This window comes from Chelonia mydas, chromosome 17 (genome assembly GCF_015237465.2).
Source record: "Chelonia mydas isolate rCheMyd1 chromosome 17, rCheMyd1.pri.v2, whole genome shotgun sequence".
Lineage (NCBI taxonomy): Eukaryota > Metazoa > Chordata > Testudines > Cheloniidae > Chelonia > Chelonia mydas.
In genome coordinates, this window is record NC_051257.2 from 13,698,117 (window position 1) to 13,723,070 (window position 24,954).

The 24,954-nt window shown below is 43.0% G+C and overlaps 1 protein-coding gene across 2 annotated transcripts in view; it reads right to left on the bottom strand.

Moving 5' to 3' along the window:
• GALNT17 (polypeptide N-acetylgalactosaminyltransferase 17) overlaps positions 1-24,954 on the bottom strand; it is a 279,198-nt gene that overhangs the window by 152,118 nt on the left and 102,126 nt on the right. For both annotated transcript variants that reach the window (XM_007054159.4, XM_043530935.1), the window contains exons 3-5: positions 20,293-20,459; positions 9,839-10,013; positions 4,347-4,544 (exon numbers count right to left, since the gene is read on the bottom strand). In XM_007054159.4, coding sequence (XP_007054221.2) covers positions 4,347-4,544; positions 9,839-10,013; positions 20,293-20,459 — 540 coding nt within the window. The remainder of the gene's footprint in view (positions 1-4,346; positions 4,545-9,838; positions 10,014-20,292; positions 20,460-24,954) is intronic.

The window sequence follows — 24,954 nt, forward strand, 5'->3', positions numbered from 1 at the left end:
TACCCATTATAATGGAAAGAGGCGGTATTTTACACATTTATCTTCCTCATAACGCTTCTCCTTTTGCATATTAATAATGCATATTAATAATTAGCAAGTTGTTAAATTATTTAACATTACTCTGAGGCTATTGTCTCTGTTTTGGCATTCCTTTTCCATATAGCTATTGGAAAGCATTGTGCCCTGCAATCCATATTCTCTCTAAGCCTTTGACTCTTACTTTCAAGTGATTCAACTCTTCTCAGCTTGAGGGGTCAGTGTCCATGTTACTGGACTCTCTAATGAAGTGAAGACAAATGATTATGTAGGCACCTCTTGCTACTGCTCATGTGGGTCTGTAGTGTTCTCCATCAGTCTTCACAGATCTCTGCTTTTCTGTTTAGTCCTCCTAAGTTTCTTGCACAATAGCAAAGGTGGCAGTCACGAACATCGGAATTGTCACAGTGGACGAGCCCTGAGATGCACCGAGTCCAGGATCCTGTCTCCAAAAGCTACCAGAACTAGATGCTCCAGAGGCAGACGTAAGAACCCTGCAGTAGGCAGATATGGGGTCATCTGCCCTCCACATAAGGGCTTATCCTGATCTCGGATAATTGAGACTGTCTTAAATCCTGAAGAATTGGGTTTAATATCACTTCCACAATTTTTTTTATCATTTATAAATTTTAAGGCCAGAAGGGACCATGACAACAATCTAGTCTGACCTCCTGAATAACACGGGTCAAAGAACCTGACCCAATAATTTCTGCATCATGCCCCTAAATTCTGTGGAGAATATTCATCTGCTCCAAGACAGATTAGATGGCAATGAACACTTGCACACAAAGCACAACGCCTTCCACTACTCCACAGAGCCATTGCATCCATAGAATGAATTATGACCTCTGGATATTCTCAATATCCATGTAAACGTCCAAACCCTTTTTTAATCTTGTTACATTCTTGGCCTCAACGATTTCCTATGGAAGTAAGTTCTATAGTTGGGGAACCCCCCGCTCCCCGGCAGAGCCCCCACTCAGGGCTCCCGCTTCTTAACAGAAGAGGTCATTACTGGATGATCTTCTGTGCTAGTCATTTGTTTTCTTGCGGAATTTTTTTTTTTTTAAACGACAACCTCTTAATCATCAGGGAAGTATCTGTGCTCTCTACAGTACGTGGGAGAGCCACACCATACCCATAAACAGCAGCAACGGCAAGAAAATGCAGAATTGGATCAAAGGAGGCCTGTTCTGGTCTTACATTATTTTAAAAGAAGTGCAAGAGTTACTTAGCAGGGACCCTGCGGATCAGCTGCCATAGGGCGAGACAAAGCAGGTGAACGACTGACTCCTGACTCATATGGAAGGCAGCAGCTCTCTAGCTCATCTAGGTGATGGGTGAGGGAGGGAGAGGTAACGGATCAGCCTGACTCCTTATCTTTCCTCCAAAACCCGCTCCACTCCTCCATCACTGACACAAGCACCATTCTCCCCATTGCTCAGACCCATACACTGCGTGTTATCTTTGACTCCGCCTTCTCCCTTGCACACACATTCAGACTATGTCTGACTTGCATCTAAAATTGGGCCTTATTTCTCTGCCTGCACTTCACTCAGAGCCCCTGTCACTCACATCTCAACTGCTGCAATCTCTCCATTTTGCCACCCCTCCCACACACACTCCAATGCAATCACCATGCAGCTGCTATTTGCCTACAAAAAGAAAAGGAGGACTAGTGGCACCTTAGAGACTAACCAATTTATTTGAGCATAAGCTTTCGTGAGCTACAGCTCACTTCATCGGATGCATTCAGTGGAAAATACAGTGAGCCTCTAAGGTGCCACTAGTACTCCTTTTCTTTTTGCGAATACAGACTAACACGGCTGCTACTCTGAAACCTGTCATATTTGCCTACAGTTTCCCTGCCTATTGCTCTGACCACATCATCCCCATTTTTCATATCTATCCACTGACTCCTCGGCTCTCCACAGCCCTCCCCTTCCTCAATCAGCCACTCTTCTAGGGTTGCCAGGAGTCTGGTTTTCGACACCCGGTCGAAGAGATACCCTGGTGGCTTCGGTGAGCACCACTGACTGGGCTGTTTAAAGTCCGGTGGGCAGCGCAACAGGGCTAAGCAGGCTCTCTGCCTGCAGTAGCTCCGCGTGACTCCTGGAAGCAGCGGCATTTCCTCTCCTCCGGCTCCTAGGCATAGGGGCAGCCAGGGGGCTCTGCGCGCTGCCCTTGCCCCAAGCACCAGCCTCGCAGCTGCCATTGGCCAGGAACTGCGGCCAATGGGAGCTGCAGGGGTGGCACCTGTGGACGGGGCAGTGTGCAGAGACACCTGGCCGCGCCTCCACGTAGGAGCCAGAGGGGGGACATACAGCTGCTTCTGGCAGCTGCCTGAGGTAAGTGCTGCCCGGAGCTTGCAGCCCTGACCCAGCCCTGATCCCCCTCTCACCCTCCAAACGCTCGATCCCAGCTTGGAGCAACCTCTATCCCCAGCCCTACCCCAGAGTCTGCACCCCCAACCAGAGCCCTCACTCCATCCTGCAGCCCCTGAGCCAGACTGGTGAAAATGAGTGAGTGAGGATGGGGAGAGCAAGCGACAGAGGGAGGGGGGATGGAGTGGGTGGGGCCTCTAAGAAGGGGGAGGGCAGGAGCGGAGCAAGGATGATCAGTTTTGTGCGAGTATAAAGTTGACAATCCTACACTCTTCCCTCTTATTGCATTTCCCCCCTTCTCATCCATGCTGTGTACAATGCCAATCTTCTCCTGTCCACCTTCCACCCATGTCTTTGTGCTTCCAGGTTGCTCTCTATTCATGGTACTCAGCTCCAACCCTTCAAATCCCCTTCGACACCTATAAGAAATCTATCAACCAATGACAGCTAGGCTTAGGGGAGGGGGTAATAATAAAATGTCTATTTGTACATTAACATAGATTAGACGGGTTATTGCCCTTTCACTCACTCTTCTTATGTTCCATATTATTTATATAGTAAACTCTTAGGAGGAAGGACCACGCTTGGCTCTGTATACTATGAAGAAACATCAATATTGGGACCTCGGGGCACTAGGATAAGATCAGTAATTTATCAGTAACAATAATGCTATACATAAGTGAACAATAGCAATAACAGTTCTCCATTCCCACCCACTGCATTCTTGGGGAAGTACTTTGGGGAAGACTTTCAAAGGTACGTATGGGAGTTTGGTGCTCAGGTCCCACTGTAAGTCCATGGGAGCTAAGCATCTAATTCGCATTCGTGGTCTTCTCTATTGCTAGTGCTTCCACGTCCAACATTTCAGTCACTGAAAAGTTACTGTGGAATAGGAAATTATAGGGGTGACCACACTGTTAGCATGTCCTTAGGACCACAGAGTCCTAGAGTTGAAGGCCAAAAGGGAACATTACATCATCTAACCTGAACCCCTCCCACCCCCCACGTATCACAAGTCATTAAATTTTACCCAGTTACCCCTGTATTGTGCCCAATAACTTGTGTTTGGCTAAAACATAACTTTCAGAAAGGGCTCTAAGTCTTGATTTGAAGTCAAGAGACGGACAATCCACAGTTTCTCCTGGTAGTTTGTTCCAATGGCTAATCACCCTCATGGTTAAAAAAAACCTGCCTTATTTCTAATTTAGATTTCTCTGGCTTCAGCTTCCAGCCATTAGCTCTATCTCCATTACACCATTTTTCCCGAGACGGATTTTTCCAGGATATACCTTTTTAGTGAGATGATATCCTGATCATTTTGTTGTCAGCAGGGATTTAAAATCATATTTAAAGAAAATAGATTATAGGCCTAGATATTGTGTTCTTGGAGTTGAGAGAAAATGTAGGTGTTTTCCCATGCCTACATTTGTAACAGCAGGCAAAATATGCCTGGTGGTAACACCCCCTCAGCAGCCAAGCCCATAGCAGCACATTATAAAAGAGCAATATACTGTAGCAGGTAAAAACAGTCCTGTAGCTGCTTAGACGTTGTCCGACAAATTACATTATATGAGAAAAATCAGCTCATTCCCCGTTAATTTAAAAAGTTAACAATAAATATAATAACCTGAATTATTTTCTAGTAAAGTGACATTTTAAAATCTACAATTAAAACCTTTGCTTGTATAGTGCAACGGAGTCCTGATTCCTTACCGGTTCCCTGAGTATGAATGCAATGCGAAATAATATGATGGTCCTCCACTTGGAAAAGTGAAATCCCTCACCACAGTAACATATAAACACACACTCTACTCTCAGTCTATGACATCGTTGCCACAACTTCTGGGCCATCTTCCTTATTCTACAAGTCATTCCATTTCACTGGCTCTCTTTGATTACTGAACATGTCCTGGCTCCACAACATACCTGATTGGCAGTGAAGGGTCACCAGCATCCCACCAGTCTTTGGGAGGGCTAATGTACATGCACCATAACTCCCAGCTGTATCCATGGGCAGAGTTCTCATAACGCTGCACCTCAAAGTTGTCCTGCTTGATATTGTCGATGGATGGAAGAATAACCCTTTTCCGGTTTTCTTGGATTCGTGAAAGAACCGGCTCAGCCCTAAAAGGCCAAAAAGAAGGAAACAGAAAAGGGGCATGAACTGCTGTTACAACACAGATGGACACAGTAGCACTTTAACAACCCACGTACCTGATGGCAACACTTAGGTTATGTGTATGCTGCAGTCGGAGGTTTGATTGCAGGACAGATTGGCATACCTGTGCTAACTTTAATCTACCCTACTGGCTAAAAATAGCAGTAAAGACATGGTGGCATGGGTTTCAGTGTGCGTTATCCAAGTCTGCCAGGGACCCTCCATCCGTACTGGCATTGCCAGCCCATGCCAAAACCCACGCAATTACACCTCCATCTACAGTGTAGACATACCCACAGTGAATGCCTTACTTCTGCTAGCTTGGACAGCATCCCTGTAGGACAGGGCAAAGAAGAAGGACCCATTTCTGTTCTCACTTAAGATGGCATAATTCCAGTGACCTGTTGGAGTTACAAAGATGCAAGGGACAGCAGAATCCAACCAACAGAGGTTAAGTGACTTGCACTAGGCCACACAGCTGTTCAGGGTTTGTCTACACTACAAAAATTAAGTCGACTTTATCTAATTCGACCTCGAGCCTCCGAATTAATTAAGTCAATTGTGCATGGCCACACCATGCTCATTGTCTCGATGGAGTGTGTCCTCACTAGCGGTGCCTGCATCGATGCACAAAGCAGTGCATCATGGGTAGCTATCCCAAAGTGCAACTTGCCACAGTGTGTTTTGGGAAGTTTGTGCAATGCCTCATGGGATCAAAACATTGTCACAGGGGAGAATGGGAACATTGCGTCAACATCGCATGATGCACTGTGCTAAATGGCGAACAACCCAGAGGTTTTTGTGCCTTAAAACTGCCGCACGTATGCCGTAAGCCCAGAAGGATGGAGCCTGCTCAGTTGTGCACTCTTGCTGTGAGCATCTCAAACACCTTGTGCCTTCTCCTGCAGTATTTCCAGGGCTGAAGTAGGGTCGCTGTGTGGAACATGGCAATGTCCTGCAAGCATCCCCATCTTGGCACCAGACCACCTTGCCAAAGAGTATATAAACCGAAAGGGATACTTTTCAATGGTGTTGCAAGCACTGGTGGATCACAGGAGCGTTTCACCGACATCAACGTAGGATGGTCAGGAAAGGTTCATGACGTGTGCATCTTTAGGAACTTGGGTCTGTTTAGAAAGCTGCAATCCGGGACTTTCTTTCCAGACCACAAAGTGAACATTGATGATGTTGAGATGCCTATAGTTATCCTGGGGGGACCCAGCCTACCCCTGCTCCCATGGCTCATGAAGCCAATCTCTCGCCATCTGGACAGCAGTAAGGAACAGTTCAACTAAAGGCTCAGCAAGTGCAGAATGGAGGTTGAATGCGCCTTTGGTCATTTGGAAGGGCGCTGTAGAAGTTTACTAACAAGGTTGGACCTTTGTGAAGAGAACATCCCCATGGTTATAGCTGCCTGCTGTGTGCTCCATAATACCTGTGGAAAAAAAGGGGGGAAATTTTCCGCAGGGGTGGGCAGTTGAGGCAGATTGCATGGCAGCCATTTTTGAGCAGCCAGACACCAGGGCAATAAGAAAAGCAAAGCAAAGGGCGCTGCGTATCCACGAGGCTTTGAAAAGCCGTTTCAATAATGAGTCACTATGGTGGAAGAAATAAGATTGCCCTGCCCAGAAACCTTCTGCAAAGGATTGCAAAGTACCTCCATGAAAGTTTCCTAGAGATATCCATGGAGGATTCCTAGGCTATCCCACTCCACACAAACACTCTTTTTCGGGGGCCACCCTTTGCATAGCTGGAGCAGCCTCTTGTAAGCAGAGAACCACAGCACCTCGGTTTTTCTTCACAGTAAATGTGCAATACCACCGAATGCATGCGCCCACTAAAGTTTAACTGGACTTTGATTGTAACTGTATACTCACCAGAGGTGCCTTCCCCAGCATCACGGTTGGCCACCGTGATGTCCTGCAACCCACAGGGCTCCAGGGTTAAAAATATTTCCTGGCTCTCAGGGAGAATGGATCCACCACTCGCCTGTCTCCCATTCTCCTCCTCTTCCTCCTCCTCATCCACCATACCATCTTCCTCACTGTCCCTAGACTCACCACCTGTAAGGTGTCCATGTTGCTTGTGGGGGTACTGCTACGGTCACCACCGAGAATCGCATGCAGCTTGCTGTAGAACCAGCATGTGTGGGGTTCAGCCCCAGAATGACTGTTCGCCTCCCTTGGCTTCTGGTACGCTTGGCAAAGTTATTTTATTTTCACACGGCACTGCTATGTCCCCCTCGTGTAGCCCCTCTCCCCCATTCCTCGAGCGATCTTTGCATAGATGTCGGCGTTTCTTCTGCTGGATCGGAGCTCTGCTGCACACAGACTCTTCTCCCGACAAAGCGATGAGATCCACCACCTCCTGGAGCACATTTGGGGCGTGTAGTCCCCATGATCAGCTGTGCTCAAGCTAGCATGCTCCCAGTGCTGATCAAACAGGAAATCGGAAATCAAAAATTCCCAGGGCTTTAGTAGAGGAGGGGCTGTTTCCTGCGTACCTGGCTGCAGTGCAGCAGAGTAGAGAATGATCTCCAGAGTGGTCACAGATGAGCATTGTGGGACACCACTGGGAGGCCAATTAAGTCGAATTACACAATGCTGCGTCTGCACTACCTCGCAGTCGACCCATGAACATCGAATTAAGCACTACGCCTCTCGCAGAGGTGGATTACAGAAGTCAACATTAGAGGCAACTTAGGTCGGCGTAAAGGACCCGGTAGCGTAGACACATACATTAACAGGTCAACTTAAGGCGGCTTCCTTCAACCTAATTTTTTAGTGTAGACCAGGCCTCGGTGACAGAGCCTATACTTGAATTTGAGAGTCCCTGGCTCGCAATGCTGTGCTCAGTCCATTAAACCACCCTCTTATAAACATACTCGGAGTAGAAAGTGAACACAAAAACCAGAGGCAAAGGAAAGTTCTTCATTTTCCTGAGATTAAATGTATACTTTTTAAGGTCTGCAATGCAGCTTTATCAGCCACCAGGAAGGCTTTAGAAGTTTCCAAGCTTCCACTCCATGGGATTTCCTGCCTGGGAGAAGCATGGACACATCAATTATGTGGAACTATTATCAATTAGGCTACAGGGGACAGCTGCTGCATATGGATTTCAAATAGCAACATACCCATATGTGTTAGGGTTTAGGCTCTCTCTTACGCAATTGAATATTCCTGTGCAAAATTCATGGACACAGTGGAGAATACCACAGCACACACAAAGAAGCAATTTCACAAACCAGGAAGAATTTAAGCTATAAAGGCTTTACGAGACCCTCCAGATCTGGATATGTCCCTTTCATGCAGAGACAACAGAGACAGTCCATTTTGTAGTGGCTTGATGTGGTTACCAAGTGTTATAAACATGAATTCAGTTGTGTTTTAAAGACAGGTTTCAGAGTAGCAGCCGTGTTAGTCTGTATTCGCAAAAAGAAAAGGAGTACTTGTGACACCTTAGAGACTAACAAATTTATTTGAGCATAAGCTTTCGTGAGCTACAGCTCACTTCATGCATCCAGTGAAGTGAGCTGGAGCTCACAAAAGCTTATGCTCAAATAAATTTGTTAGTCTCTAAGGTGCCACAAGTACTCCTTTTCTTTTTGTGTTTTAAAGAGCATTTCCCCATCATTTTAACCAAGAAGGTATGATACCAGGCAATGTGGTGAATAAGGGCTAGTTTTTCAATACCGTCTTCTGACATTCCACCTACAAAGTCAGAATGCGTACAGTGAATATCTGTATATGCAGATTGGCTAATTGCACAATAGTGTTCATTTGGGAGTACGATTACCTGCTTTGCACACAATGGTGGCACTTCTGCACATACACTGTGCATGCACACTTTGCTGGAGAAATTTAGGGAGCCCATTCTGAAAGCATGCCAACAGAGACCAGATTTCCCAATATGAATGCTTAAATTGCCCTTGAGATCCTCGACTTGCTTCCACAAGTGGATATTGGCAGTAGGTGCAGGCAAATTTTCTGGCTGCACTTTGCTTCCTCCTCCCCCACCCCCACTTCTGAAAATGTGTCTCTAAATATAAGAAATAAAAGTAAATATAAGCACGGCTGTGCTGCTATCCCAACAGCGTTTCCTTGAAACATGCACACGGAAAACCACATATGGACCCAAGCCACAAAATTCTGATCTGGAACCCTGCTTCTGCTCCAGCTGAGAGTGTTCAGAGCTGGGGTTTGGGATCAGCCTCCCCTTTGTGAAAACAAGAACCACTGAACAGACAGGGCTCATTCTGCCAGGGATCTAAGCAATCAGTGAGAGCTGAGGATGTTCAATGTCTGCCAAGATCAAGCTCATAATGCAGTCAAAGGAGCAATCTGCTACTCTCATTCCTTACTGATCAGAAAAGCTGCTTCAACAGTGAGTTCAGTAAATTATACTTTCCCGTACACATGCATACAATCCAGTTTTGAAAAGCTAGCAGCCTAATCACTGCAGCATTTAGATGGGAATACAGGTACTGGTGTGAGAAACAGCCTTCTATGTCCTTATTCATATGAAAAATGCGATAACTCTACACAGAATGTGTTTTCTATTTGCAGGTGATAGAACATTTTCCTGGTAAATGATTTTTTCTTTTCCTCCCTTCATATCACACAATGAAACGTGCATTAGCCTCTCCAGCCTCCAATATTCTAAGCATGGCACACAGTGTTTTAAAAAACACATTTTGTTGCAAAATATCATTCATGGAACCTTCTTGTTGTGCAGACTTAGAAACGTAATAGAATTTCCTCTGATACTTTGTGCTCTGGATGCATCAATCCCTCTGAAAGAGTCCCTTTGAAACACTTTCTGCTGTCCTTGCACTTTTGAACTTATTTTCAATTTAAGAAGAATCAAACCAATACAAAACATAAGCCTTCCCCAGAGAGACGAAAGTAGAAAGGCCTATAACATTGGAACCATTCTCTTTTTCAATTCCCGGCTGCCTCGTCTTTTTAGCTTACAGAATTCACTCAGGTCAAGGAGGGGGCACTGATCTGAACAAAATAAAATGTGAGTGGAGGTAGGATAAGTACAGAAAACAGGGACTTTAGCAGTCCTAGAGCGTACTGCCTCACCCAATCCAGGGTACGTTGGGGTAAAAGGAAGAATCTAGCTTTATTAATTTAATGGCGACATTTGCAAGAATGTCCAGGCTAAATTATACATTTTCAGCATGCCTGATTTATTCCCTTATAACCTAACCACACCATGAAATCATTAAATCTGATTTTTTTTTTATTATACTGACCAGCCAGCAGTGAATTCCACGTGGGCATCAAAGAATCCAGTGATGTGGCCAGTAGCAGCTTTCCAACCTTCAATGCGAGCTCGGATCAGGCCTTCTCTTTTCTGGTTGCGCACCACCTTCACGAGCCCCGGATATCGTTTGTTGACATACTCTTCCAGAGGTGCCTTCAATTCCTCTAGAGGAGAAAACCCAGAGAGCCAATTCAAAAGGAGCAACAGTTTCCATAGGGAATCTAGTGCATTAATCAACTCTTATCACTGGTGAACACTGGCGGAGCTTACTGATACAGGATACCTTAGAGAAGAGGCTAGTAGGAAATGCAATATGTAGAAAAGGATTTAGGCCTAGTCAATGTTAATTGGGGAAAAGGGAATTTCAGGGAGCTGTTAGAAGTCTGAGCTGAGTGACTAAAAGGACAAGAAACAAGTCTTTGACCAGGATGTTGCTACTGTGTTACATCTAGGGCAAAATTTTCAAAAGTGACTAAGGCACTTAAGTACCATTTTCTAAAGAGTCTTAAGCTTTTAAGTGCCTAGCTGCCTTTTGAAAAGGGGACTTAGGCACTTTTGAAATTATACCCCTACTTCTGTATCTTTGTTCCTAATTTCTGAGCATTTGTTTAACCCCCATTAACGTCTTGGAAACTCCCTTTACACAATTTCCTTTTTTAATACTTGTTTGTAAATTTGGGACCAGATTCTTTGCCCCCAATCAGTTCCTTTGTGACATTCAGACAGCACTAACGAGCTGGAATGTGGACGTATGGCCACCACGTAGATGGTGTAAAGCCAGCATCACTGGCTCCTACGCTGATACCGAATAGGACGTGCTTTCAGGGGTGTGTCAGAAGCATTTTTTTTTGGGATCGTGGCCAGCTTGCATAACTTAGGACAGTACCTAGGTTACTCTGATTTATGCTACAATTGGGACTGGTTTGGTGTAGATCAAGCCAACAGGATGAAGGAGTCATCCAAACTCTCCTGTGTCAAGTAATTCCCAACAGTGGAGAAAATTAATCTTAATCTTTATTGGCTTTCCCCTCTCTCCTAAATGCGATTTTAATGTATTTTACCTTTTTCTCATCAGTTATTTCCAGGCTTTTTATCACTCTGTCCTCTTTGCAAAAACTGAGAGACTTAGAGCAAATATAAAGGGACAAGGCTCCGCAGAGTAGCGAGAGACCAGGTAAACGTCCCTGCTATACTTGGGACACTGTTTCATTATAAAATAAAATGTCACCAATACTGTTAAAAGAATCAAAGAAATACTATGGCTGATGTTAGTGATTTTGCCTCCTGTAGGCTTGAGTGGATTGCTGTGAACATTGCAAAATGAGATCAGTCAACTGGTTTAATCAGCCGGTGTCATTTAAATTGCTGCAAACGGCACCCCTCCGTTTCTCCCTTTCCTGTGGCTCAGCCTTGCCATATCAATATCCATGTTGGTTGCATACAGACTTTGCCCTTGGACTACCTGAAATCCTTCCACTTTTATTTATAGCAATGAAGAGATTTCTGCTTCATTCAGCAGAGCCTAAATATCATGCACTCTAAGTACTTCTACTTACTGGGAAACTGCTGATCATTTAATTAAGTTGTTTAAGGCGGCGTACGCTCTACTGCTGAGTACATAATGGCTCTAAGTTTCTAGAGTCACTACTGGTACCAAACTTATTAGTACTTTCTGATGCCTGTGGTGTATAAAAGACATGCAATGTAAAAGCAATCTCTAGTGTACGCACATGGAAGCATATAAAAATAAATAAATAATATTGAATGTTGGAGTGTCAGTTCAATTATGGAAAAGCACCCCAAAATCTGGGTGCTTATCCACACCGTACTGGGACCAAAGCTCCTAAGTTTGTAGCGCTGGACTGGAAGTCTCATGAGACTAGACTCTCCTGGGAGATTTCCACTACTTCCTGCTTCCAACTAAATTAGAAACACTTGGCAGTCCTGCTTCTAGCCCCGGATACAACCCGCCTGCAAAAAAAGGAGAAATTGTAGCAAGTGTTTTTGATTCTCAAAATAAGGTTTGGTTTTGAGTTAACAACATGCAAAACACTCAGGCTAGGGGCCTAAACCCCTGATTTGCAAGGTATATTCCATTGAATACTACTGAATTCTCTGTTTTTTTAAAAATGCTCTACCTTTTTGCAGAATAAGAGGAATTTTAAGGATGCAGGGCTGTATCAGAAACTCCGCCCTTTCCCATGAAACCTTACATGGGGTAGTATATCTGATTTGTCCACAAAATAAAATAATGCAGAATAATTAAAATACAATGCACAATACTGGGTATAATCTTTGATATTGTGCCAATCATAAACAGGCCTCTATTGTGCTGGGAATTGAACAAAATTAGTTTACAATTCTGACTGCAACCAAAACATGCCAGGTAAGGGAGGCTGGGTGATGTAGTGGATAGAGGACTGACTGGGACTCAGGATATCCAGGTTCTGTTCCTAGCTCTGCTTTGTATCCTTGAGCAAGTCACGTCTCCTCTCTGTGCCTCAGTTTACCAATCTGTAACATGATGACACTTGCATCCTTTATAAAGCACTTTGAGATCCACTGATGAAAAGTGTGATATCAGAGCTAAGTTTTATTATGTACCGAGACAGACTGCAGGCATCATATTGTTAAAACAAATTGCTGGAGAATGACCCTCATTTCTGCAGAACTCAAGGGCTCCATGATATTATCTTATGGCATGGCTAGGAATTCCTATGCGAGGCTTATTGACCTATTCCTGCCCCCCACCTTTCAGAAGAATCACTGTTAATGCAATACACAAGGTCAGAATAGTTGCTGAGATATGAGTGGAAAGTAAGTTGCTACTTTAAGAAAACACAGCAATGGAAAACAGAGGAGTAAACAGTAAACCCCATCTATTATGCTTAGCCAGAGATGTCAAAGGAAATGGGATCAGCCATTCCCTCTCCTCGTGCATTCTTCCAAGCACTTAAAAATAGTGCTTTTGTGAGACTATCTTTCTGGCATTGTTCCCCCTCACATATTTGTTTCCCTCAGGTAGAGTCTCTGTCTCTTATGCTGAAATAGGGAAGAAGGGGGAGGGGAGGAAACTCGCAACTCTAAGCTTCTGCATCACATACATATATTATTGTGGCAACTTCGGTTTCATGCTGAGCCACTCATAGGAAACCAATATTTTATGGAGGTGACATCCCCTCTGTGAGAGGCTTCAAGGCGACAGAGACACAAAATTTTTTGACAGACATAATCCCACATGTATAGCATCAGTTTCTGAAGTGTTTTTGTCAGAAGGTAAGCCATTAATGTTGCATTATCATGGATTTATAGGCCACATTAAACCATGGGTGCTGGAACAATTTTTATAGTGTGGGATCTGAGAGCCACTGAATGAAACTATAAACCAGGGATATAATGGAAACTACTTCAAGCCCAGGGGTGCGGTAGCACCCCCAGCACCCTTAGTTCCAGCACCTCTGCATTAAACGATGACAAGACTTTCACAACTAGAGTTTAAGTTTCTCTGCTGAAGAAAGGAAGGAAGGCACATGGGGAAAACGCTAATGGGAGTTAGATGAGGAAGGCGAAAGTTTAATGTGCCCAAGAGTGACAGAGGGAGAAGGAGTGTTAATATGCAATTTGGGGTACATCTATACTGCAGCCAGGGGCGAATGACAGCTCATGCAGACATCCCGGCGCAAGCTGTATGCTAGCGAGCTTGCTAAAAATAGAAGTGAGGATGTTGCCGTACAGGCTACAGCACAGCATCTACTTGCTCGTACAGCCTGTGCTGAAGCCCAGGTCACCACGCCCTCGCTTCTACAGGAACTCCTCACTTAACGTGGTAGTTCTGTTCCTGAAAAATGCGACTTTAAGCGACACAATGTTAAGCGAATCCAATTTCCCCAATTTTAAACAAGCAATTTAATACAGGTATTAAACAGGCTGGCAGCCCCCCATCAGCTCCCCTACACCTCCCCGCAGCGCCTCCCACCCACTGGCAGACCCTGCGGATCAGTGCCTTCCTCCTGCTCCCCTCGCCTCCTGCCTGCGGCAATCAGCTGGCTTGCGGCATTCAGGAGGCTGGGGAGGGAGGGGGAGCCTGCACGCTGCGTCCTCACTCCTCCCCCCTCCCTCCTGAACGCCGCAAACCAGCTGATTGCCGTGTGCAGGAGTTGGGGGGAACAGGAGGAAGGCGCTGATCTGCGGGGTCTGCCAGTGGGCGGGAGGTGCTGGGGGCGGGCGTAGGGGAGCGGACAGGGGGGCTGGCAACCGTGCACAAAGCAGGTGGCCAAATGACATTATAGCAGAGCATTGCACAACTTTAAATGAGCATGTTCTGTAACGGAGCAGGAACGTAAGATCGAAACAACGTTAAGCAAGAGGACGTTAAGTGGGGAGTTACTGTATTTTTAGCAAGCTTGCTAGAGTCCAGCTAGTGCAGGTACGCATACTTGAGCTGCCATTCACATCCCCAGCTGCAAAGTAGACATATTCTTAGTGATGGGTGAACCTCAAGTGGCTTAGAGTTCTGGTTTGGTACAGATAATCACCTAAAATGATTATACAAATGACTTGGATTGGCAAAACTGCAAGAACAGACCTGTGTGCAATGCTACATTCTTTCTCTATTTTATCTGTGCAGGGTTCGTTTGGTAAATAAATAGTAACTGTATTCCAGCTAACACTGATGGTTCATATTGAGATGGGACCCCAGGAAGAAAACTCAGGTGGGGGTTGGACTTTGGATTTCGACTCTTAGCCCATCCAGAACTGAGGCTGTCTCATTAGAAAGACAGGTGCTACCTGTAAAACTTAGGTGCAAGTGTAAGGAGTGAAAACCTAGCTCCACTGACATCAACGGCAAAACTCTTATGGTCTTCACTGGAGCCACAGTTTCACCCAGTGATCCAGATTTCCATTCCTCCAAAGAGGTGAGTGGGGGCTGGTAGTAATCTGAGATTTCGGGACCCTTAGGTGCTTTTAAATACACAGTTATGTCCATCCCATTGGCAATCAACTGCAGCCTACCACTCACTCAGGATATGTGAAGCCCGCACTGCTCAGTTTCTGCAGAGGTTGATTTTGGACCATTCCCTCTAGATGAACTCTGCCGGATTGTAAATCAGAAGTCACTCTCACATCTAATCTTAACTAAATCATGGTAAATTATTCCTAATTTTATCTTGCATTTTGTTGTGTTCAGCAATCATTTTAGTGACTGACATTAGCATAACAGGAAAATAACTCAATGCCTGCCAACATGGCATTGTCAGAACATGTAGCTTTAGGCTCTGAATCCAGAAGGCTATTGCATTTAGGTCAGTAGCAGCAAATGTATTCTCTGTCATATAAATTAAGGGCTGCTTTATCCCAAAATATTGCATTTTTGTAGCGTAGCCCAGAGCTCACATTATGTAACAAGGTTGGGAGGTTCAGAAATAGCATGCCAGAAATTAGATGATTTCAAAGAAGGGGTGGGGGGGAGCCTCCCCTATGAAGTTGGCATTCACATAAATTGGTTACCCTGCCCTGGGCTTCACTATTTTCAAGGCTTCCTGCTAATTAGAGTAGGGGAGAAAACGGCATACAGTTTAGAGAACTGACTGCAATTCTGATCAGTTCTGTTGTGCACTTCTTTATAACATTTTGCTCTTCCATAACACCACTGATGACTAGAAGATTTAAACGAGCTTCACAAAAACACTAAGTCTCACAGCATCTCTACGAGACACTTTAGCATTATATCCATTTCACCATTTCCGTTTGTAAACTGAGGATCACAGAAGCAAAACGACTTGCCCAAAGTTACAAAGTGAGCCAGGAGCAGAGCTGGGGCTGGAACTGAGGCTTCTTGGTTCCAGATCCATTTTTCTAATTACTGGGCTATCTAACTATCTTGCTCCCCACCATGGTATTTGAGTACATGGACCTTACATGCCTTACAGATGGGTAGTTTGAGACATTCTCTCTCAATTATAACCCTATTCTCCACATTGGTGTCCATTCTGCTCTTCCCTTTGAAGAGGGCTGGATGGATTCTCGTTCAGCTCACATCCACATGTTTTTTAAATCATGTTTAAGTCGGAGATAATTAATATTAGTACAAGAGGAGGTGAATTTTTGGTATTTGACATTCCATGAGCAACTTCCAACTGAGACGGACGCTCCTGGTAAACATGCCAGTAGACTCCATTTCAGTGATCTCTTGATTCCTATCTGACTCAATTAATCTCTAGTGGAAGATGAGTCCCAGGAGCTAGAAGCCCTAGAAACCAATATATCTGCTGCTCTGTTAAAAAACTTGTCTGGCTGGATATTCAGGTTATGTTTGTCATTGGCAATTTTATTGTGCCACCAAAGCTTTTGGCAACCACGTGGTCTCCAGCTGTTACCTTCCAACTGGTATCAGTTATACTATCAATTGGAATTGATAATACAGAAGGCTTGGCCAGCTATATAGGCATTTGAGAAGGTTACTTCTGGCTAGAACTAAGATTTTGGCTTTTAGAATATTGGTTTGATTTTCAGCCAAAGTAATGTGCAAGAAGCACAGAAGAACAGTAGACAGTGGATGAGAAGGGTCATCTAACTGATTAGGTTGGCCTATCACTGAACTAGAGTTAGGGGGGAGCTTTTGTAACAAGACTTGGAAATGGGCAAAACTCTGTGAGTTTTCATATTTAGTTGTGTACCTTTTAGGTGAAGCTAAGGGAAGGGAAGCAGCTGCCAGCGAGAGAATTATAACATATGGATTAAACTGTGCAAAATGTGGTGACTTAGGCTGCATTATGCATCAAGCCTTGGGTTCCATAGACCCAACACACAGCAAAACCCAGAGGGATACAAACCAAACCAAAAGGTTTGCCAAGCCCCTGCGTACATTGGTAAGGTCTGCACAACTCTAACCTGGCCACAATCTAGCCAGCATAATACTAGCTGTAATTAAACAACTTGTTAATTAGAAGATCTGAGGTACCTTGGGATTTGTGTTGCCTAAGGCAACTTTGATGCCTAACAAGACTTGGAAGGCTCTTAACTTCATATAAGTCTATTAAAACCTTCCCCTTTTTAATGTACTCTTCTTCCAAACCCGTAAAACAGGCAGCTCCCAAGAGAACACATAGGAAGCATTGTTGTTGCTGAAATGAGCTGCAGAGCAAGATAATGATATATCCAGTCACAGCGAATATTGTTACGCTGAAGTAAATTACAACCAGTCACATGGATCACTGAATGTACCTAGGTATCTTAAGTAGCCTTTTATCTTGGAGTTTTCTTTTATAAAATGAGGCTTTCTTTTCAAAGAGATGTTATTCCAGATTAAAAACATTTACAGGGAGACCGCAGAAAGGCAGGCGATGCTCAAGCAACAGTCTCAAACAAGGTATGTGACTGTGAGATAGCATATTGTCTAAGGGGCATATTCTGTATGCCTTCAGCGACCTAGGAAATGTGTTATCACTCAGAAACACAAGCGGTGTAGCGTCTTTGCAATTATAAACCAGTGCAACAAAAAAACCAAAGGCAAGTACAAAACAAGTCTTTACATAAAAGTATAGTGTGACTTGCAAGGGAAAAAAGTTTCAAAACTGAAACTCTCTCAGCATTTGCCTTTAGGGGAGGAACATTTTGTTGCAGTACATTTGAGTTTCTGTCTATGTTTACAATTCAGGTATACCCATTAAGAATTGTTACATTTAATATATCTCTGTAATACATTTGTGTAAATCTATGTTTGCCATGTTTATTGTATATATCACCATGTAGTGATGCCAGGAGGAAGAAAAATCTAATGTGTCTTTAAAAATAAGTTTATTCTAATCTGGATCCACAAACATCAAACCATTGGATGGTGTACCTATAAGGCAAAGTTAAGGATGCTTGAGTGCCTGAACTGTGTGTTTCTTACCTTTGCATATGTTGAGATTTCTTTTAAATGTAATCTTAATTCTCAGTTTCCTTGGTGTTGTTATTGTTGATTTTGGGAAAATTAAAACATCCCTGTAATGTCTTTTACTCTTAAATTACTGAGATATACTTTCAACCTCAACTCCATCTTAATGTAGTTACGCAGATTTTTTTGTATTTTATACAGACACACAGACAAACGCAACTCCAAAATCTGAAAACCAGGAAGTAGAACGCTAACTTTTCAAACCACTAGTGATTTTAGGTTCCTCAGTTTTTGGGTGCCCAACTGGATATACCTGAAAGGGTCCTGATTTTCAGAAAGTTCAGAGCATCTGCCCTGTGAAAATCAGGTTCCTTTCAGGTATTGGAAGTTTGGCATCCAAGATCTCTAGGTCAGTGATTAAAGCCGCACACCTACAAGTCGTCTTCTCACACAGCCCCTCAGAAATACAGTCTGCCCATTCATGAGCATCAACAATAAAGCAGCCATACTCAACCACAAAGGCATATCCTGAAAACGTTAACTCTGATCTTTGTTTACTCCTATGATTCCTGGAGAATTAATCATTATTTACTATAACCTGTAGTTTAGAATGTGGAATAATTTCCCTGTCAGAACCTTACTCATTTTATAATATCCATTTGTTTGTAATATTAGAAGAGTGAACCCTAAGATGTTGTTCTTACTATGAGGAACTATTTTCTGTCACTGAGGCTTCTTGGGTATATATCAGCAGCGTGGTTTGTGGAGCTCTGATATGTACATTGCTTTGTATAATTTACTATTATTTTGGCATCTCGCAGGAGGACAGAGTCAAGGTTATCTGGCTTACGGTTGTGACTCCGGCTGAGGGATGCTGCAAGGGCCTCTGATGTAAGTCGGAGTGCTTTGACAAAGCAGCACTGAAACAAGCCAACACTTTCCAAAGCTCTTCGGGGCACTAAAGTTAACCAAACTCAGTTTGTGCCTCCCTCCACCCCCCACACACACATATTGAATATTGCTCAGGTTTCTATCCATCCTCTGACCTGCCCACAGAAATCACTGCTTGAGTTAGCCCAGTCTTCCTCAGAGCAGACGCTAGTCAAGACGGTGCCTTTTAATCTCAGCAGCGGATAAAGAATGAGAGTTATTTAATTTTGTATGCTCATGGCCAGCTGCGGTATCTGCTATTCAAGGAGCGACGTTTTTTAAAAGGATTCATTTCATTGTCCTACTCCTTTCATAAGTGTCTCCAGAGCTTACCAATACCATTTGTTACAATATTAGCTTCAGTGCGGCATACTGAGTGGCTGACAGAGACTGTTTAGTTGCATATTTCTTTGCACAAGGCAGGGACTATGGAAGATAAATAATTAATACACAAGGGTTCTCCTTTAAGCCATACTTCACTCTCTATCAAGTCAATGCAGTGTAACTTTGTGGGGTATGTGCAGGATTTCATTTTGATATTTTCAAAGATTTTTTTTCCCTGTAAAGCAGAGGATATACCAAAGACTGCAAACACAAATCACCGTCACCTTTCTTTACTGGCCAGATGAGGAGAGAAATGCCCAGCTTGTGTAAATCATCAATTATTTTTGCTGACTTTAATGAAGCTATGTTGATTTCCATCAGCTGAGGCTCTGACCACAGTTCCGCCTCCCCCTGAGCAATTCATCAGTTTTCTGTGGTGCTTATTACTGTCGTGCCTATTTTCACAGGCTTGAGATGCTTACTTTATTCCAGTTTTATCTTGTCACATCTTAAATGCAACCTCTCAGCCTTCTTTGGAATGGAAAATCAGCTATCATTCCCCCAGTTCTTCACTTCCAGTTGTAATGTATCACCTAGCTTTTATGCAGTGCTTTACATCCATAAGTCCCCAAGCGCTTTACAAATGGAGGTCGGTATCATCATCCCCAATTCACTGATGGGAAAACTGAGGCACAGGGAGAGGACATGGCTTTCCCAAGGTCACTCACTAGATCAGTGGCAGAGCCAGGAATAGAACCCCCATCTCCTAAGTTCTAGTGCGGTGTTCAATGAATGAGGCCATCCTATCACATTTAGATTGTAAGGCTCAGATCCTCAAAGGTATTGAAATCAATGGGTGTTAGGCTACCATATACTTTTGAGCATCTGAGTTAAAGCTTTTGGGGGCAAGGACTGCCTCTTACTATGCGTTTGACAGTGTCTGCAGTAATAACAATAATTAACTAATGCTCTCTGGCCTCCTTCCAACCCACTGAGATAGTTCCTTTTATTCTCCTGAAATACCGGATTGCTTGCAAATTTATTTAGAAGTCTAATTTGAGGTTTGATCTTGGTTCCACTTATACCACTGCAGCTGATGGCATGGCTGCTGACCGAGGGGTGGGAAGAATTGTATGCTGAACAGCACCTGATCTTCCAATGCATGCGGCTCTTCACATCATGAAGACACTGTCCTCCTATCATGTTGAACCTCTTTATGTGGTTTTACTCCCCAAGGGGAAACAAACGTCCTACTGGACCTTTTGGGGATCAAGTGCTCCATGTTTCGTTAAGAGCTCAGCCAGCCTTACCTTCATCGCTGTTGTCGTCCACAAGTATAATCTCTTTCAGGAGGTGGGCTGGCGTGTGATTAACAGCACTGTGCACGGACCTCAGGATCACTGACAATGCTTCATTCACAAAGATGAAAATAATGGAAATCTGGGGCAGATCTTTCGCATATTTCAGCTCTTTGCACCTGTAGCACGAAAAGGAAAGTGGGTTAACAGGATGCATGCTGGACCGCTGCAGTGTTAGAAGCTGAGCACACAAGCAAAATATTGTAAAGGGCAATTTATCAAGCTTTATAATTGTGTAAAGTTGCATATTCTTGCAGATCCCATGTACCACCTATGCTCTACATTACAGGCATGGGCCCTTGTGCTTTGGGAACATAGAAATTTCCACACTTGCTCAGACCCGTGGTCCATCTAGTCTAGTCTCCTGTCTCCAAATATAGCTAGCTGGGGAAAATTTCCCTCTAAGGAACCTCAGGGAATATGGCTAACTAAGTGTTACAGTTAACTACAGTTGGGTAAACCGGGGATGAGAGAGACAGAGACAGAATTACAGAGACACAGACTTCTTTTTTTGTATATTTATTTTTCTAATGTTCTTTCAACATGGCAAAAGCCTCTGACTTTATAATTCAAAGTGAAGCCTCCATTCTGATTTAGTTTTAAGATGAATGGATGCTCAGAAATTTGCCTTTTTCTTAAGCTGCACTACTGTGTTTCTTTCTGTTTGGTTTTTGGGACTTGCCAGAAGGAAATGAATTTAGTGACCTATGGTCAAACAGCTTTAGCAAATGTTTGCAATGCTCTTTGCTGGCTTTCTTATGCATTTTCTCTTCCATTGGAACATTCTACTCGAATGTCAACTTGAACTGGCGTCTTTGCACTTCACATCTGTACGTGAGTTTTTATGCAGTTCCATAAGTATCTTGCAGTGTTTCAGCATTAATTGCTCAAAATGAGCTTTACTTTTATGGCTGGACATTTATTTAGCTACTTTTCTCTGTGCTGGAGCTAGGAGGTTTTCACTCTGCAGCCAACTTCTTTACTGACAACCTGCACGTTTATGTTACATGAACAGCTACACTCTGAGTTTGTGAACAGGAGCGTGATGAACAGGATTAAAGTAGTTAGAAATGGAAGAGATCTTTAAGATAATTAAATCTGTTCCCCGCAAGGGCAGGAGATAGCGTCTGCATGAGAGACAGCAGATATTAAATTAATGCTGCTTTTGATCCTATCCAATCACATGATGCAAACAGGTGACCATATACAAGAGCATTACAGATTACCAAGGAGATATATAATAAGTAGGGCTGTCGATTAATCGCAGTTAACTCATGCGATTAACTAAAAAAATTAATCAGTTTACAAAAATTAATTGCTATTAATCGCAATTTTAATCGCACTGTTGAACAATAGAATACCAATTGAAATTTATTAACTATTTTTGGATTTTTTTCTACATTTTCAAATATATTGATTTCAATTACAACAGATAATAGAAAGTGTACAGTGCTCACTTTATATTATTTTTTATTACAAATATTTTTACTCTAAAAATGATAAACAAAAGAAATAGTATTTTTCACTTCACCTCATAGAAGTACTGTAGTGCAATCTCTTTATCTTGAAAGTGCAATTTACAAATGTAGATTTTTTTTGTTACATATCTGCACTCAAAAACAACAGAATGTAAAACTTCAGAGCCTACAAGTCCAATCAGTCCTACTTCTCATTCAGCCAATCGTGAAGAGAAACAAGTTAGTTTACATTTATGGGATAATGCTGTCCACTTCTTATTTACATTGTCACCTGAAAGTGAGAACAGGTGTTCGCATAGCACTGTTGTAGCTGGCATATTTATGTGCCAGATGCGATAAAGATTCCTATGCCTCTTCATGCTTTGGCCACCATTCCAGAGGACATGCTGATGACGCTCATTAAAAAAATAATGCATTAATTACATTTGTGACTGAACTCCTTGGGAGAGAATTGTATGTCTCCTACTCTGTTTTACCCACATTCTGACATATATATTTCATGTTCTAGCAGTCTCGGATGATGACCCAGTGCATGTTCATTTTAGGAACACTTTCACAGCAGATTTGACAAAACACAAGTAAGGTACCAATGTGAGATTTCTAAAGATAGCTACAGCATTCGACCCAGGGTTTAAGAATCTGAAGTGCCTTCCAAAATATGAGAGGGATGAGGTGAGGAGCACGCTTTCAGAAGTCTTAAAAGAACAACACTCCAATGCAGAAACTACAGAATCCGAACCACCAAAACAGAAAACCAACCTTCTGCTGGTGGCATCTGACTCAGATAATGAAAATGAACATGCGTCGGACCTCACTGCTTTGGATCATTATCGAGCAGAACCCATCATCAGCATGGACGTATGTCCTCTGTAATGGTGGTTGAAGCATGAAGGGACATACAAATCTTTAGCGCATCTGGCACATAAATATCTTGCAACAGTGCCATGTGAACACCTGTTCTCACTTTCAGGTGACACTGTAAACAAGAAGAGGGCAGCATTATCTCCTGCAAATGTAAACAAACTTGTTTGTCTGAGCGATTGTCTGAACAAGAAGTAGGACTGAGTGGACTTGTAGACGGTAAAGGTTGACATTGTTTTACTTTCGAATGCAGTTTTTTTGTACATAATTCTACATTGGTAAGTTCAACTTTCACGATAAAGGGATTGCAATACTGTACTTGTATGAGGTGAAATGAAAAATTGTATTTATTTTGTTTTTTTACAGTGCAAACATTTGTAATAAAAATAAATATAAAGTGAGCACTGTACACTTTGTACTCTGTGCTGTAACTGAAATCAATATATTTGAAAATGCAGGAAACATCCAAAAATATTTAAATAAATGGTATTCTATTATTTTTAATCGTGCAATTAATAGCGATTATTTTTTTAATTGCAAATAATTTTTTAATCGCTTGACAGGCCTAATAATAGGGTCTCTCTCATGAACAAGAATACTCAAGCCTTCAGAGCCTCCCAATAGCTGGGAGCTCTGGACATTCAGGTCATTAATCCCCTCTCATCTGCCTTTCTATAACCCTCTAAATAAGGTTTATCTTCTTCCTTATGAACGCTGTTGGGAGGATTCCATCACCATAGGGCCAAGCCTGGGACATGAAGTTTGCCCTTGTGAACTCTGCAGGACCACTTACTGCTAGGGCTAAGTGAGCCCACTGGGATAAAATGAAACCTGACCTGGACCATTGTGCAAAACAACCCGAAGAGAACTAAACCACTGAGTTTCAGAAAAAGTTCAGTAACAAGTCTTCATTCCCGAGCCCCCTACTGGGAACCATAATGCTTCATTATTACGGGCCAGATTTTAAAAAGCACTCAGCATGATAGGAGCACACTGGGTGCTGAGCTCTCTCAAAAATCTGTCCTGAAGTGTCATAATGGGAACTGCTGGTACGTTAAGAGGGGATGAAGATCTAGCCAATCATTTCTACGTACAGAAACATTTTATACATATATATACCCACTGAGAATACATCAAGTGATTATTTAACTCCTTTAGGTAATGTCATCAAACCCTCCTGCTTTCCTTTAATTAAATGGGGAACAGAAAAGAAAAAGAAGAAAAAGAAAAGGGCATCATGCAAAGAGTCATTCTCAATATCATCTGCGACAGATTAGACGTAGAACACCCATTAATGTTAGTTGCAATATAATTAGTATTTATTTATCAAATGAATCCTGTGCAGATAAAACAAAGAAAGAATGTAACAATCTCTATGACGTAGAGTTTAAAATTAATTGACTCTCATAGAATCATAGAATATCAGGGTTGGCAGGGACCTCAGGAGGTCATCTAATCCAACCCCCTGCTCAAAGCAGGGCCTAATCCCCAACTAAATCATCCCAGCCAGGCCTTTGTCAAGCCTGACTTTAAAAACCTCTAAGGAAGGAGATTCCACCACCACCTCCCTAGGTAACCCATTCTAGTGCTTCACCATCCTCCTAGTGAAAAAGTTTTTCCTAATATCCAACCTAAACCTCCCCCACTGCAACTTGAGACCATTACTCCTTGTTCTGTCATCTGCTACCACTGAGAACAGTCTAGATCCATCCTCTTCGGAACCCCCTTTCAGGTAGCTGAAAGCGGCTATCAAATCCCACCTCATTCTTCTCCTCTGCAGACTAAAAAAATCCCAGTTCCCTCAGCCGCTCCTCATAAGTCATGTGCTCCAGGCCCCTAATCATTTTTGTTGCCCTTCGCTGGACTCTTTCCAATTTTTCCACATCCTTGTAGTGTGGGGTCCAAAACTGGACACAGTACTCCAGATGAGGCCTCACCAATGCCAAAGAGAGGGGAATGATCACGTCCCTCGATCTGCTCGCAATGCTCCTACTTATACAGCAATGGTCCTCATGATCAATTACTTTATTTTTAATTTTGCTAGATGTTTCTTAGGCCACAGCAGGCATTGTATATGCTCTGAAATGGGAGGGAGGAAATCAGAAAGATTTCCACAGCAAGACAGTTGCCAGATGGCTTATATGTGAACCTTCTTTAGTAGAACAAGTACCTCATATGAAAATAAATCTACGTTTTTCCATTGTAACAACTGCCTTCGCCCTACCTGATGCAGCCTCTCCAAAGGGAACATAAAATCATCTAACAGAAACAGATG